The 15,609-nt window shown below is 36.1% G+C and overlaps 1 protein-coding gene across 1 annotated transcript; it reads right to left on the bottom strand.

Moving 5' to 3' along the window:
* On the bottom strand, positions 1-14,439 carry PLRG1 (pleiotropic regulator 1). The gene is made up of 15 exons (XM_017871084.1): positions 14,304-14,439; positions 12,830-12,936; positions 11,707-11,849; positions 11,009-11,062; positions 10,134-10,224; positions 9,849-9,936; positions 8,426-8,527; positions 6,166-6,258; positions 4,467-4,616; positions 4,276-4,377; positions 3,633-3,735; positions 2,469-2,577; positions 1,305-1,444; positions 632-825; positions 1-89 (listed from the first exon to the last, which is right to left on the bottom strand). Exons 1-15 carry the CDS (start codon positions 14,310-14,312, stop codon positions 30-32), a joined length of 1,545 nt encoding a protein of 514 aa, XP_017726573.1. The 5' UTR covers positions 14,313-14,439; the 3' UTR covers positions 1-29.
* Positions 14,440-15,609: the final 1,170 nt, after the last annotated feature.

Below are 15,609 nucleotides of genomic sequence, written 5' to 3'. Positions count from 1 at the left end.
AAAAAAAAAAAAAGAAAATTCCACATTCATTAAAATCTCTTTCTCTTGATAATTTCTGGTTTCCAGCTGACTGGATGAGTTTCTTCTGTCTAAAAGTAGAAAAGCAAGTTAAAATAAATTATTATTAGTTTGCTTCATGTCTAACAGGCTTCCTTTCTAACAGAAATAAGGTATCTCCTCTAACATTATTCATTGGCATTATATACTTAGTAGTTCTTTGACAATTTTAGGAAGAGTTGATAAACTTCTGATATTATCCAAGCCTAATAACAGATGGATGGATTCATTATGTTTAGTTTGCAGTTTTTCATCTAAAATAACATTTCTATTTGGATATTCTACTAACACCAAAGCTTAGGATTCTCAAATTAATTTGCATAACAATCTATTTATTTGCTGTTATTCTTGGTGCAACATTTCCCAGCAACTATAACAAAGAAAGTTGGGATAAAATTAAAACCATCCATGAATTCACTGGTATCAGTGAAATAATAATCTATAAATAGACACTATTCAAGAAAACAAATATCTTAAATACTATAAAGATTATTTTTCCTTCTGATAATTAAATGAGAACAGTGCCAAATTGGTATAGCTGCTTTACTTAACAAATGTGAAACAGAGAACTTACGGCTGTGTCATCCTCTCTGTATACTTTAATGGTTTTATCAGCTTCAGCTGTTAGTAATCGACTTTCAGACTGATCAAAAGCACAGGCAAATATTCCTGATTCACTGTCCAAAGACCCAGGTTGCACAGCTGCATGAACTCTCTGAAAATTGTAGCCAGTTCTCCAGTCCCAAAGATGCATGGTGCCATTGTCAGCTTAAAGGGAAAAATCTAGTTACACCTGGTATCCCTTCAGCAGTACGGCCTGACAAACATTTATTAAGCATCATTAGCCCAAGCATGGCAATACTTCGGTTATAAAAATACATAAGACACAGGCACTCAATCTCCTCTTATTATTGGCTTTTCTACTTTCATTTGTGCTGGGTTCAGAATTTACAGATCTTAAAAAGCACCTCAAAATCTAACATCCAATTCCAGAATAATAAACAAAATTTTAGGCAATTCTCAGCATAAATCCCTGAGATTCATCAGATTGGAACTCGAAAGGACTAAACTATGAAATATACTACATGTATTATGTATATGCATGAACACACATAGTAACATGCAAATGCCCTAATCAGGCAAGTGCGACTATAATACTTAAGTGTGACAGCTTAGAAGCATTACAAATGTTTATTCATCATTAAAAGTAACAGATAAACATATTTATTATAAAAATCTTATTTTACCTCCAGATACAAGTACTCCATCAGAATTTACTGTCAACGTGTTAATAATAGCATTATGACCGGAAAGATTTTGAATGAAACTTCCATCAGGGAATTTCCACTGCTTTATGTTATCTGGAGAACCAGATGCAAATGTGTAACTGAAATAATATTAAAAAGAATTAATGACAAAGGAAACCAAGTTAAATAAAGTGGTGGGTTTTTAAAAGCTTATTTCAATTATATTTTGTGTTGTGTCCTCAATGATTTATATATTCAGCAAAATAGTCATATCAAAATGTAAAAATATTAAGACATTTGTTCAAAGTTAAATCAGATCTTCACATTTTTAACTGGATATTTTAAGTCCTAAAGTTTTATTCTTTCATTTCCTTTAAGTTTTATTCTTTCATTTCCTTAATGCTCTGCACTAAGCCAGAGCAATAAATGTGTAGAAGTCCTATTTCACAAGAAGGGCAATGTGTTATGCAACTCTTTTGGAGGGAGGGAGAGCAAGACAGGAACAGGAAGAAAGGGAGAAAAGAAATAGAGGGCAAGAGGAAGAGAGAGAATGGGAGTGAGGAGAGATGAGAGTGAGAAAGACAAGCAAAGGAAGGAAGAAGAGAGGGGGAAAAGGGTATGGAGAGTAGAAGACAGAGAGGAGGAAAGGGAGAAGAGAAAGAATATGAATATAACCAGAAAAGTGTCAGAGTGATCTGATACAACAAACAATAGTTGTGATATATATGCTCCACCTCTTTGGATACTCTGACTATAATGTTCACGGTTCTTATTATTTCTCTTTCTTCATATATTAACTTCCTCCTTAAGAATTAAACTATTCAATGAATGTCTCAGTGTCCAATATCATTTATGTCCAAAACATTAAGCCCAGCCACTAATATCTTTTATTCTGACATGCAGCATTTAATCATGATTTATTTACATTGTCTCATTTGACATTATTTATTTGTTATCAAGTAGAAGGCTTTTCCTCATGTTTTACAGGGCATGAAGCAAAATAGTGCATAAGGAAAATGAAAGAAACACACATTCCTATGTGGCACAGGCCTGGAAATGACAGCAGCTAAATGACTGCCAAAGGCAGTGCTGACACCACTAGCATTTCAGCATTATACTAAGAACTGAAGAAAAACAAGAAGCTAATTAGGAAAATACACTTACTGTCTTGGATGTAAAACCACAGCCCTAACTGATTTTTTGTGATTTGTTAACGTCACTCTTGTTTTTCCAGCCACCAGATCCCATAATCGAATTGTAGTATCATGGCTTCCTGTAATGGAAACAAATATATCCCTCAAAACACAGACCAGGAAAAATAATGCAAAAGTTAAATAAAATACAAAGCATTCTTCCAAAACACATACGTTCTAAATGAAAGCCTTATCACTTGCAAATCAGTCTTGGTTAATTTCTTCATAGTTCCAAATTTTTAGGTTGATTTTAATTCTTTAAAAAATGCAATACAACAACTGATTCACTGTCAACTGAACAGCTAAAACACATGCAAATAACAAATAAAACAAATATATGATTGTACACTCTAGTGAAAAGGAAAAAACTTCAATGATTTTTTTTTAAGTTAATAAAATACATCAGGCAAAGGAATTATTTTCTAGTATTAAAGTTCCATTGTTACTAACTTCTTTTTTTTTTTGAGACAGAGTCTCACTCTGTCGCCCAGGCTGGAGTGCAGTGGCCGGATCTCAGCTCACTGCAAGCTCGGCCTCCCGGGTTTACGCCATTCTCCTGCCTCAGCCTCCCGAGCAGCTGGGACTACAGGCGCCTGCCACCTTGCCAGGCTAGTTTTTTGTATATTTTAGTAGAGACGGGGTTTCACCATGTTAGCCAGGATGGTCTCGATCTCCTGACCTCGTGATCCGCCCGTCTCGGCCTCCCAAAGTGCTGGGATTACAGGCTTGAGCCACCGCGCCCGGCCATTGTTACTAACTTTATTTAGAGCAAAGTAAGATTCAAAACAGTTCTAAAGGTTACTAGTCTCAAGGTATTTTGTCTTCTAACTTCAATTTCCTAGAAAAATAATTTTGACACTATAAAATAATACTTAATTGTTTATATCACAGTATTCTAGTCAGACATTACAGGATACTATGTATGGCATACTCTATGATATGTAAAAACCACGAGATAAAAACAGTGGAATGAAATTTCATTTGAATATATTTCAAATGTCCATGATTAAAATATGACACAGAAACACTGTAAACACAATGCAAAGCAAGAGTCATCGTGAATATTAAAAGTATATGTATAATAACATGGATTCTGATATGAATATTCTATAAACTTGAAAAGTATCGATCATACCTGTAATAATCTGTGGTTCTGCAGCCTGACACCTCACTGTAGCAACTGCATTTGTATGTCCAGATAATGTGTGTACACTGGCTTTAGTTCTCACATCCCAAATCTATAAAAACGCAATAGACATATTAGGAAAGAGAATAGGTATTCATTATCTCAAGAAGATAACTGGATCAATTCAAGGCTGAAAATTTACTAGACAACTAGTGCCTGAATATAATAAAGAAAACGCTTAAATGAAAGATAATGATTTATCAACTGGAGGAAGAATATAAATAGGAGACACCTTGAAAGAACTTTAAAAAGCTAAAAGATCAGGGCACTGAAAATCTAAGAATGGGCATGATGGGACTACTTTTTAACACTACTGAATGAAAGAACTAATGGACAATAGTTGTTACAGAATGGAACGTGAGAATATCACATTTCAGGGGCAGGGCACTAATAACACTAACATCATGAGGTCATAGAACTGAAGACTAAGGTGGAAAAAAATGCAAGTTAAGAAACTTAGGGAGTAGTATATTGATGACTCAAGACAACTATCTTTAATTCTCTATCAATCAATTGAAGACTCTGAAACCAGACATGCACCCTACAAGATGCAATATATTTACAGATAAAAACACAACTCTATCCCATTTACCCGTGCAGTTGAATCTCGACTACAGGTTACCAACACATCGATTGTTGGGTGCAAATCCAAACCATATACTGCACTTAAATGTCCATGATAATGCCTTATAACCTAAAGACAAAGCAGGACAGTTAACACTTGTAGAATTAGAAAGATAAACAGTGGTTCATAATGTTTTAAATCCTTAATCCCAACCTTACCTTATTGTATTCAAGATCCCAGCATTTTACTTGTTTGTCTTCTCCACAAGAGAACAGGTATGGGCTCCTTGTGCTTACTATCACGCCCCGCACAGTACTAATATGCCCAGTCAATGACAGTTTTAATTTGCCACTAGCCAAGTCCCAGATCTGCAATCAAAGAATATTTTTTTTTCTTTCCCTGGTTACCGCAAAGCAAAATTTTAGAATCCTGATTATTAAAATTGAGTTTTCAAAGAGAAGATAACAAATATGTAAAAATAAAAAATTTTGTAAAATGACTCCCCACCAAATAAAAGCAAGAAAAAAACTGGCATGCTCAAACTGGAAAAATATTTGCAATTAGATGACAGGTTAACCTTCTTGTTATATAAATGGAATCTTTGATAATAACAGTATGAAAAGTATGGTATTAAATTAACCGAGGACAGCAACAACTTAAAGAAACCCTAAAAGCAGCAAATATATGAAAAAGTTCAAACTCATTAGAAATTTTATACAAACTTTTTAGTTAGTTATTTATTTTTTGAGACAGAGTCTCGCTCTGTCGCCCAGGTTGGAGTGCAGTGGCGCAATCTACGCTCACTGCAAGCTCCACCTCCTGGGTTCACGCCATTTTCCTGCCTCAGCCTCCGAAGTAGCTGGGATTACAGGTGCCCATCACCGTGCCCAGCTAATTTTTTTGTATTTTTTAGTGGAGACAGGGTTTCACCGTGTTAGGCAGGCTGGTCTCGATCTCCTGACCTCATGATCTGCCCGCCTCAGCCTCCCAAAAGTGTTGGGATTACAGGTGTGAGCCACTGCGCCCAGCCTATACAAACTTTAAAAAAAAAAATTAAGTATCCATTTTTGCATACCATATTAGATATTTGTAAAGGAATGTACAACCAATGTGCTGAAAAGGATCCTCTCATACACTGCAAGTATCGATTCACCCATTTGGAAAGTAATTTGTACTTTGGGTATCAGCTTCAAAAATATTTGACCCATTTATTCCATTTATGGAACTCTACCATAACAAAATAATTTAAAACACAGAAAAAGTCTTATATACAAAACTTAACAGCATTACTTGTAATGGTGAAAATCAGACTAAAAACTCTACCATCCAACAATAGGAAAACAGATTACAGACTATCCAAATGATATAATATTATGCAGCCACTTTAAAAGATGGTAAATTTTTCACAGGAATATGCCTTTGATACAATGTTAAGGGAAAAAAGCAAGATACAAAATTACATACTAAATGATTTTTAAAAGATACACACACAGGAAAAGGGCTTAGAAGTAAAGGCATTTATACCTCCAGAAATAAATACTAAAATGAAACTTATCCAAGTATCTAACAATGGTAGGATTATATACAGGTTTACGTACTTTCATAATTCTCTGTATTTTCCACATTTTCTATGAATGAGCATGCTCTTAATTTTGTAACCAGTTGGAGACAAAAATGTAAGTATAAAGGAATTAGTGGTAGGTATTCAGCAGGTAAAGAAAAAGTGGTTTAAATACCACTTTTCAAACAGATATTTATTTAGAACACTTATTAGTATAAATGATAAATTTTACTCCTTATTCAGGTCTAAAATAACAGAGGAACTGCAATAGCAATTCCTGCCACAGGAAATAGTAACTGATTAAACTTACATGACAAACACAAAGTCATGTTTATTTTTTCTTCCTTCATTATTACCTTTATGGTTCTGTCAGCAGACCCAGTAACAAACCACTGATTTCCAGGTTCCACAGCAATACATCGAACCCAGCCAAGATGCCCACTGATAACCTGTATAAAACAAAGTAGAATGGGCGGCTAACATACAAGTTAAAATGTTTTTAAGTTTAACTGCAGCTCGAGTTTGAATTGCCCTCCCATCTTCAAATCATAAATTTAAAAGATAATTTGACTATTATATTTTACAATATTAAATTATCTTCAACAAGTTAATAGATAAATTGTGGCTCATCTATATAATGTATACTACTCAGTAATAAAAAGGAATACATTATTAATACTTGCAACAACTTCAGTGACTCACAAAGGTATTAAGCTGTGTGAAGGAAGCCAATCTCAAAAAGTACATTTTGTATGATTCCATTTATATGACATAGTCAAAAAGACACAGCTAAACCAACCTAAGTGTCCATCAAGAGGTGAATGAATAAATAAAATGTGGTACATACACACAATGGAATACTACTCAGCCATTAAAAAGAATGAAATTCTGTCATTTGCAACAACAAGGATGGAACTGGAAGATACTATGTTAAGTGAAATAAGCCAGGCACAGAAACACAAGTACTGCATGCTCTCTCTCATATATGGGAGCTAAAAAATAAATGATCTTGAGAGTTGAATGATGGCTACTAGAGGTTGGGAAGAATAGTGGGGAGGCAGAGGATAAAGAGGGAGTGGATAATGGGTATAAAAATACAGTTAGATAAAGGGAGTAAGATTTAGTGTTTGGTAGCACTAGTTTGGCTAGTTAGCTTGGTAGCACAATAGGGTGACTATAGCTAAGAATAATTTATTGTATATATCAAAATAACTAGAAGAGTAAAATGGAATGTTCCTAATACAAAGAAATAATATCCCAATTACCGTGGAGATAAATATCCCAATTACCGCGATTTGATCATTATACAGTGTATGCTTTTTTTCTTTGTTTCTTGTTTTGAGATAGGGTGTCACTCTGTTGCCCAGGCTGGAGTGCAGCGGTGTGATCCTGGCTCACTGCAACCTCCGCCTCCTGAGCCCAAGTGATCCTCCCACTTCAGTCTCTGGAGTAGCTGGAACTACAGGTGTGTGCCACCACACATAGCTAATTTTTGTATTTTTTGTAGAGACGGGATTCTGTTGTGTTGCCCAGGCTGGTACTGAACACCTGGACTCAAGAGATCCACTTGCCTAGGCCTCCCAAAGTGCTGGGATTATAGGCATGAGCCACCATATCTGGCCTACACAGTGTATGCTTGTATCAGATTTGATATGTAGCCCATAAATATGCACATCTATTATGTTAGCCATAAAAATTAAAAATAAATTAGAACTGAAATTATTGAAAAAAAATAAGACAACTATAGTGATAGAAAACAGATCAGTGATTGTCAGAGGTGAAGGAAGATATAACTACAAAAGAATAGCACAGGGGTGTTTTTTGAGGTGACGTAACGTCTATATCCTAATTGTGGTAGCGGTTACCCAAATCAATACATCTATTACAATTCATTAGACCTGTATGTCAAACAAAAAGTCTCTTGCTGTACAATCATTTGAAAATAAAATTTTAAAATATATATTAAATTACATGTAGCTGTACATTTTCTACTATGTACAGTTTCTTTTTTAAAATTTTGTGTTTAATTTTTGTGGGTACGCAGTAGAAATATATTTATGGGGTACATGAGATATTTTGATACAGGCAAGCAATGCAAAATGAACAGTATGGCACACCTCACGAATCTGTGTTATCCTTGCAGAAGGGCCATGCTCATCTTCTCTGTACCGTTCCAATTTTAGCATATGGGCTGCCGAAGTGAGCATGCATGTCCATTTTCTTTTAGATGATACACTCTGACTCATTTTAATTTATTGTAGTTGAAAGAATAACTGGTAGGCCCAAAGAATTTCTTTATATGGTGTTTTCCCCCTTCACCTTCAAACTAAATACTTTGAACACTTTCTAAATTTATTTAGTCTGCAATCCATATTTAGAAGCTTTATCTTGACATTTTATATGATTTTATATAAAATACAAGTATAACTTTTACTTAAGGAAGTCGCCTTCCCAACAGATCTTTTAAGATACTCCCTAAGACTCTTCTCAGTCCACCTCAGATTGCTCTACCGGCTTTTCATATTCACTCTTTTTCCTCCTTACTCTATTCTTCAGTGCTTGTCAACTAGAAAGCAATCATGATTCACATAATAAAATAAATGCAGAGTCACTCACCCTGTAGAGTTTCCACGGTGGGTGCCACTGGGGTTTTGGCATTGTAGGGGCTTTTTTAGCCATCAGTGCAGAGTTCTTGGTATTGCCGGTCTCCATGACAATCTAGACATAGAAGAGACATTATTATTATTAAAGATATCATACCAAAGGCTTCATATCAATTCAGAAATGGAAATGGAAAGAGGGAACTTACAAAAGATTTTTTCCATAAATGAATAAATAAAATTTTCTGTATGTTAATTTTAAAAAGCAATTATAAAATCAGAGAGAGGCAGAACATTACACTTAAGAACACACATCACTGTGTATGGGTTCAAATCCCAGCTTGGCCCATTACTAGCTGTTTGACATTAGGTAACAATTATGTAACCTCTATGTGCCTCACCTATAAAATGGGAAGAATAGTGCCTATTTCATAGGGTTACTACAAAGATTTAAAAAGTAGTAAATGCTCCATGTAAGCTCCCATTATTAAAGTCATTTTAAGTGTATTAATGCCACTGCCTTTCATTGTCATACTTTAACATTATTGATTTAATGTAGCAAAGACTGGTATGATAGTTCCTTCTATTTGTCTTCTAATACAATATTTAAATACTGTTTTAACAGGTATACTGCCTGATATACCATCTATTGTTAGCAGTCATCTAGTCATCCAAAAAATAATTAAGCCCATAAAGTTTTTGCCCTCAAGAAGCTTAAATTACACCCTCATAAGGAGGGTAGAGAGCCTGGACAGAAGATATGCTCTGAATGGAAGATAAAGGAAGAAATGAGATGTGGGGGTTACACATTCATTCACTTCATGAAGTCAAAACAATTGCATAATGAGCTGAGAAGCAAAGCCAGCACTTATTTCAAGTGGCAGCATAATAAAATACATGGCAGAAAAATAAATCAATAAAATAACTATAGAAAATAATTCTACAACTATTTCTACCATACTAATACCAGTTGCCATTTACTTACAGATAAACTTATTTCTAAATGCTCATTTATAAGACTAGTTGTATAGCCCATGAATAGTACAACACTAATAGCACTCAACATAACTGTACAAACCAACTTAAAATTTAATAAAAAAACAAAAGATTTTCATATGCAATGCATACTAATACAAGTTTCAGAAAACTCTCCTTGCATTTTAATAGTGGGCAATAAATACCAACATCACATTATCTTTATCAAAACACATATTACACACAAAGTACAAGTAGACAACAGCATTCCAAAAAATGTTAATTTACTACCAACTTCAGTTTTAGGACTATGAAATATGAATGACTAGCTCAGGCTGCTATTTATCTTAATAATTCCAAAGTGTTCACTTCTTTAGTATTTAAGGTAAGACTTTCGATCAGAGGGAAATAAGGCAACATGTTTAAAAAGTTAGAAACCTGCTATTTGACGCAGAAAAACTTACTGAATTCATCGCTGGAGGCTGTGGACGGTCAGAAGCCCCAGGATGTCGGTATTCACTTCCACTAGGTGCAGTACGATTTACATCAGCCCTGAGGCCAAAGAAATATTATATTCAAAGTAATTAACGCCTCTAGTCATGTATTCTGCAAAACTAACCCTTTATTTTAAATTGTTATAAGTCCTAATAAAGGAAAATGTCATACAATAGTTATAAAGAAATTAAAAAAAAAAAAACATGAACAGTGAAATATGCTTTTAAGATCTTTGTAATTATAATATTTCATACTTGGTCTGAGAAGGTAATGCCACCGCTAAGGACTGTGCAGCTGATTCACTTGGCATTCTCTGGATCTTAGTATCAGCTGTCAAAGCAACCCCTATTAAAACGAAAAATCAATTTCTTTTAGTAGCTTTATATTATTCATTTACATGCACTTAAAATAAAATGATGAAGGAAAACATTCCAAATGTTTATTAATTCCAGGCAGTGATACAAATTTTGATTAAGTTTTGCTCATCTTTGTTTTTAATTTCTACAATAAATACTGCTTAATAACGCATAACTCAAATTTGATCATAGCCTACAAGGTATTAAAGCAGCCCAGAACAGTAAAGTTCATTTCCATTGTATTTGGGTATTAGTTTCAAAAGTCAGTATTAAGCAGTTCCTCAAATACAAACAGAATGTTTCCAAGAGTGGTTGTAACTTACTACAACTAGAAGCACCCAATTTTCCTGGACTTTCTATATATGCTAATGTCCTCTACCCGGTTATACTGGCCACTCCATCTGTGGGCCAATACCTTAATACAGACAGAGGACATGTTTCTAAGATACTGCCTCTAACATGTCCATCATTTTTATAAGCTTGGTGATATTTACATGTCTGCCTAAACCACCAGATAATAAATTTGTCTAGGCCTGCAACAGTTTTACTGTCTTTGAATTCCTAGCACATTGCCTGAAAAATTATACATACTCAAGAATGTTTGCTGAATAAAGGCACATGAGTATTCATTATCACCTACAAAGCTATGCATGGATGCTTGGCTATTGAGCTTATCTTGCAATTTATAGGCAACAAGAATCTCATTATTGGCTCGTTAGTGAAAATGTATGGGACATTTTTAAGACATTTTCAATATACAACAACTCACTAACCAGGTCCCGGTGGGTATGGATGTGTGCCTGCCACAAAGTATTCAACTTCTTGTCCTAGAAAAAAGACAAAAAAAATCAATAGTAGTGAATTTATCTTATATATAAAAGTTATCACCTCTTTAAAGTATCAAATAATATTACATTTTCAACTGGATCTATCAAATTTTCTCAACTAAAGTCAAGCCTCAGAAATAAGGGAAATTGGTCACTTTTGATCTCTGTAAACCATGTCCTTGTCCATTTGCTATATAGCAATGGTATACAAAGAAGCCCTCCTATCAAGTGACAATCCACTCTGGTACTTCTTCCAAGCAAATGGTTTCCTGCGGAAGCTTGAATTCTCTTCATTTATTAAGATTTCAGTATTTAATATCTCTTTCTGAATTACAAACAGGATAGATGGTATCCCCACAGGTTAAGAATATTCTCCAATTTTTTCCTTTAATCTCTACTGTGACCTTCTCCACATTCTAAGAATCTCTGCCATCATTATACTACCATTTTTATTTCCTATAAGAAAAAAGTCATCAACCAATGTCTCAGTATTCCCATGAGGATCAAAATTTCCATTATAATACTGGTACAGCCATTAAATACTGTATGACCACACCTAAGTCCTGCCAGCAGGGGCAAAATAACACATTTTCTATTTTAAAATTCACATATAAGTCTGACATTTCTGATAATACCATACTCACCTTGATTGGCAGGGTACTGTTTATGAACATATGAATCCGTTGCATTCTGAGGACCCTTCTCTTTAAGATTTTCTTTTGAAGTAGGCATATGCAACACAGGACCATACTCATTACGAAGCTTGATTGCCATTTTCCGTTTGTGACTATTTAGAAATTATAAACATAAGAACGTATCCATAAATACTTTAAAACAAACACTTAGACAGCTTAAGTTTGCCCAATCATGTAGAAAAAGTTTCTAGTAAGATTTTAAGTAGTATTTAAAAGAATCAAAAATTTCCAAGTGCATTTCCCCACCATATCTGTTCTTTTGCTCACATTCCACCACACAGCATTCATAAACCTAAGTAATATTTTAGTTTGTTACCTAATAAATAGAAAATATTTTATGATAAATTATCAAGGGTCTGCTTGAAAGATATATAGAAACTAACACACCCTTTAAGAAACCTGAAAGTCAATATACTTTCCTTCAAAATATAAATATAGTAAAAACTCTATAGCAACCTTTACTAGAAGTATCCAAACAGGTTAGTTGGAACTAAGAAAAGTACTTAATTGGTTCAATATTTTAAAAGAAATGCACTTATATTACTTTTAAAATAGTCTACTTTACAAATTAAATATAAATGTTTGCTTGAGGAGTTAAGTAGATTTTAAAAGGGTAAAGGACAAAGAAGGAACACTGCACATAATGCAATCCCAGACTGGAGCTGGATATGTAGAACCAAAAATATGCCACCACTCAAAAATCTTCATCATACTAACGAGAAAAGATGGGAGTAGAGGTACTGGCCAGGTACAATTTCAGCTCAGCAAGGCTCTGAGAGCAGCGGGAAGCTGAAAGCACATACAAAGTGATTGATTATAAAATAAAATACCTAAAAGGGACTCTCTTAATTACTGGGTATTTATAAAATGCAATTAATTAATGGAACTTTTACTGTAAAAGGCCAAAAAAAAAAAAAGTTAAATCAGCTTAAATTATGCCAGAACACCACTCATTATTGAATTAGTCCATGAGTATTACCAGTTTATCTTTAAAGGTCTCCCTCTCCCTGCTCTCTTCCCCCAATATTAGAATGTTAAATATTTCAGCAATTGAAAAAAAAACTATACCAACCTCTCTTCATCTAAAGGCACAGGTTTTCCATTATCAGCTACAAACATGTCATGGGTCCTCTTCAATGACCTGAACACAAGTGTGTGTACAGAATGTTTCTGTACCTCCTAAAAAAAAAAAAAAAGAATGTAATTACACACCTATCTACAAATTACACAAATCATAACCTAATGTGAGACTGATTATACACTTCACATGTTTAAATATGTAAAAAGCTTTATACCACTCACCATAGCTACTTGTTGCGAGCTACAGGAGTCAAGTTCAGAGAAGAGGAGGAAGCTCCTCTTTGGCTAGAACCTCAGGTATAGCAACTGAGTGATGCCGTAGTTTAGTCATTTATTCAATAAATATTTACTGAGCTCCTACTGTGTGTCTGGCAGGTATTGTGCTAGAATCTCACAACAGAATGATAAAAGGTAGTCATGGTCCCTGTGCTCAAGAGGAAACAAATAAAAAGTAAAATAATTCCACATTTTGATAAGTGCTATGAGGGCAACAAGCAAGGCACTGGGTCAGGAAAGGAAGGACTAAGTATAATTGTGAAAGACTTCACTAAGGTGATATTTAAGCAGAAAGGGAGTTAGCCTTGCACAAAACAGAGGTAAGAACGAACCAAGCTGATGGAAATGTCATGTAAACAAATGTTCAGTTAACTGAAATAATACAAGGAGGGCAGCACAGCTGTATATGGTGGATGAGATGGTGCTTTGTGGTTGCAAGGGTAGACAAGGTCCAGATTAGGTAAGGTCTTTTAGACTATTACAACATCCTATATTTTGTTCTAGCAACATAGTCAGTAAAGGGTTTTAAACAAGAAAGGTATGAACAACTTACATTTTAAACAGAACAACTTATGGAACAAAAATGGAAGCAAGGAAATCAACGGGGAGCTAATGCACCAGTCCCGGTGAAAGATGATGTTGGTCTCAATTAAGGTGGACCGCAGTGGATACGGAGAAAAGTGAATGGAATCAATAAACATGTGGGGCAACATGGACAAGACCAGCTAACAGAATGGCTGGCTGTTCATGCCAGGAAAAGATGTAAAGAATGGCAAGTTTTTCTGGGAGTAGAGTTGAAATAAGAGACGACCTGAACGCAAGATAGAGAAGACCGCCAATCTTTTCGGGCACAGAATCACTGACACTGCCCCGTGGGCGGCGAGGACCAGTGGTCGAACACCAACAGAGGCCCCGCCTCCAAGGACAGTTTCCAGCTCCCCAGAGTCAAACAAGGACTGGACGAATTATCTCAGGCTTAGCGCCCGGACTGAACCTCCGACTCGGGTTCTCATCCGGCTTCTAACCCTTCCCCGAAAACACGATGAAGAGACCACCCGGCCTTGGCCAAACAGCTTCCCTCCTAGGCTCTTTTCTCTCCGGACTCCAAGCACTCTCAATCCCCCACGCCCACTGCCAAAGAAAAACAGTACAGAGACAAACGACTCTTGAGAGTCCCAGTGTCACTTTACCTCGACCATGATGCTACAGCGTATCCCACCTCCGGCAGGGAAGAAACCCTAATCACTAACGCAGTACCCGCCGCCACAACTGTGCTGCACCTTCCGGAATTGGGCGCCCAGGCGGCGGATGTGATGCAAGCTCTGCGCACGCGCGCTAGTCTCCCCCGGCCGTCTGGGATCAAGAGGCGGGTCTCCCTCCTCAGGACCGCCCCTAGGGCGGAGTCTCGAGCCTGTAGAGGGGAGACACCTGGAAGCGCCTGACTGGAGGGTTTCACTCGCCCCTCTGAAGAAGTCTTCGAATTATGTTTTCTGCCTTACCTTCAGCCTTAAATATTTTGGCTGGGGCCCTGGTTGTTAGTGCTGTATTACCCGGAGTTTAATGCTTTTTATTCAGAGAGCCTAAGCGTCTGGAGAGCAAACTCCCGTGGGCTCTATCTAAGGCGCCTCCACTGCCTTGATCTCTTTGGAGGTCGCCTGTGTGCTTTGTGTCTCCTGGTTCCAATCCTGACGAGAAGCACTTGGACACTTGCAGGCTTAACACCTGAAAACAATTTCGCTTAAACAGTTCAGTAAACACTTGCTGAGTGAATGTTGAGGAATAGCTGTTTTAATTTGGAAATTTTTGACATGTAGATATTAAAAAAAAAAAAACATTTATTTTCTGCTAATAGATTTTTTTAAAAATTTCTCAAAACTGCATAGCTCTTGGCCATTTCCTAGTTGATTATTGTGGCTTCAACAATGCCAGGGTACAGCTTTTCAAAGCTGGTAGAAGAAAGACACAATTGGAGACTTCAGCCATTTTATTTATACATATCCTTGTGCCAAGTATTGGTATTTTGCTTCCTACCCTGGTAAAATCTCCGGTTTTGATCAGCCCTACCTAATTATTTTCTATGTAAAAGAAAATGGATGGACTTGGGCATTTGCAAACTTAAATAGACAAAACATTTTACTGGCCCTGTTTTAGTTTCACTGATCCTGTCCTGACAACATACTGCATACACTTTGAGAGGGGGAAACAATCTAGCAAAAGAATAGCAGTGTAAATCAACCTCACTTGGAAATTCATTAAAAACATTAAGGTCATGGTTTTTTGTTTGTTTGAGACAGAGTTTTGCTCTTGTCGCCCAGGCTGGAGGGCCATGACGCAATCTTGGCTCACTGCAACCTCCTCCTCCCGGGTTTAAGCGAGTCTCCTGCCTCAGCCTCCGGAGTAGCTGGGATTACAGGCGCCCGCCACCACGCCCGGCTAATTTTGTATTTTAGTAGAGGCGGGGTTTCACCATGTTGGCCAGGCTGGTCTTAAACTCCT

Source organism: Rhinopithecus bieti, unplaced genomic scaffold (genome assembly GCF_001698545.2).
Source record: "Rhinopithecus bieti isolate Rb0 unplaced genomic scaffold, ASM169854v2 scaffold_3878, whole genome shotgun sequence".
NCBI classification, from domain to species: Eukaryota; Metazoa; Chordata; class Mammalia; order Primates; family Cercopithecidae; genus Rhinopithecus; species Rhinopithecus bieti.
Note: the sequence above shows the minus strand (reverse complement) of the source record. Positions and strands in the feature narration are given on the sequence as shown.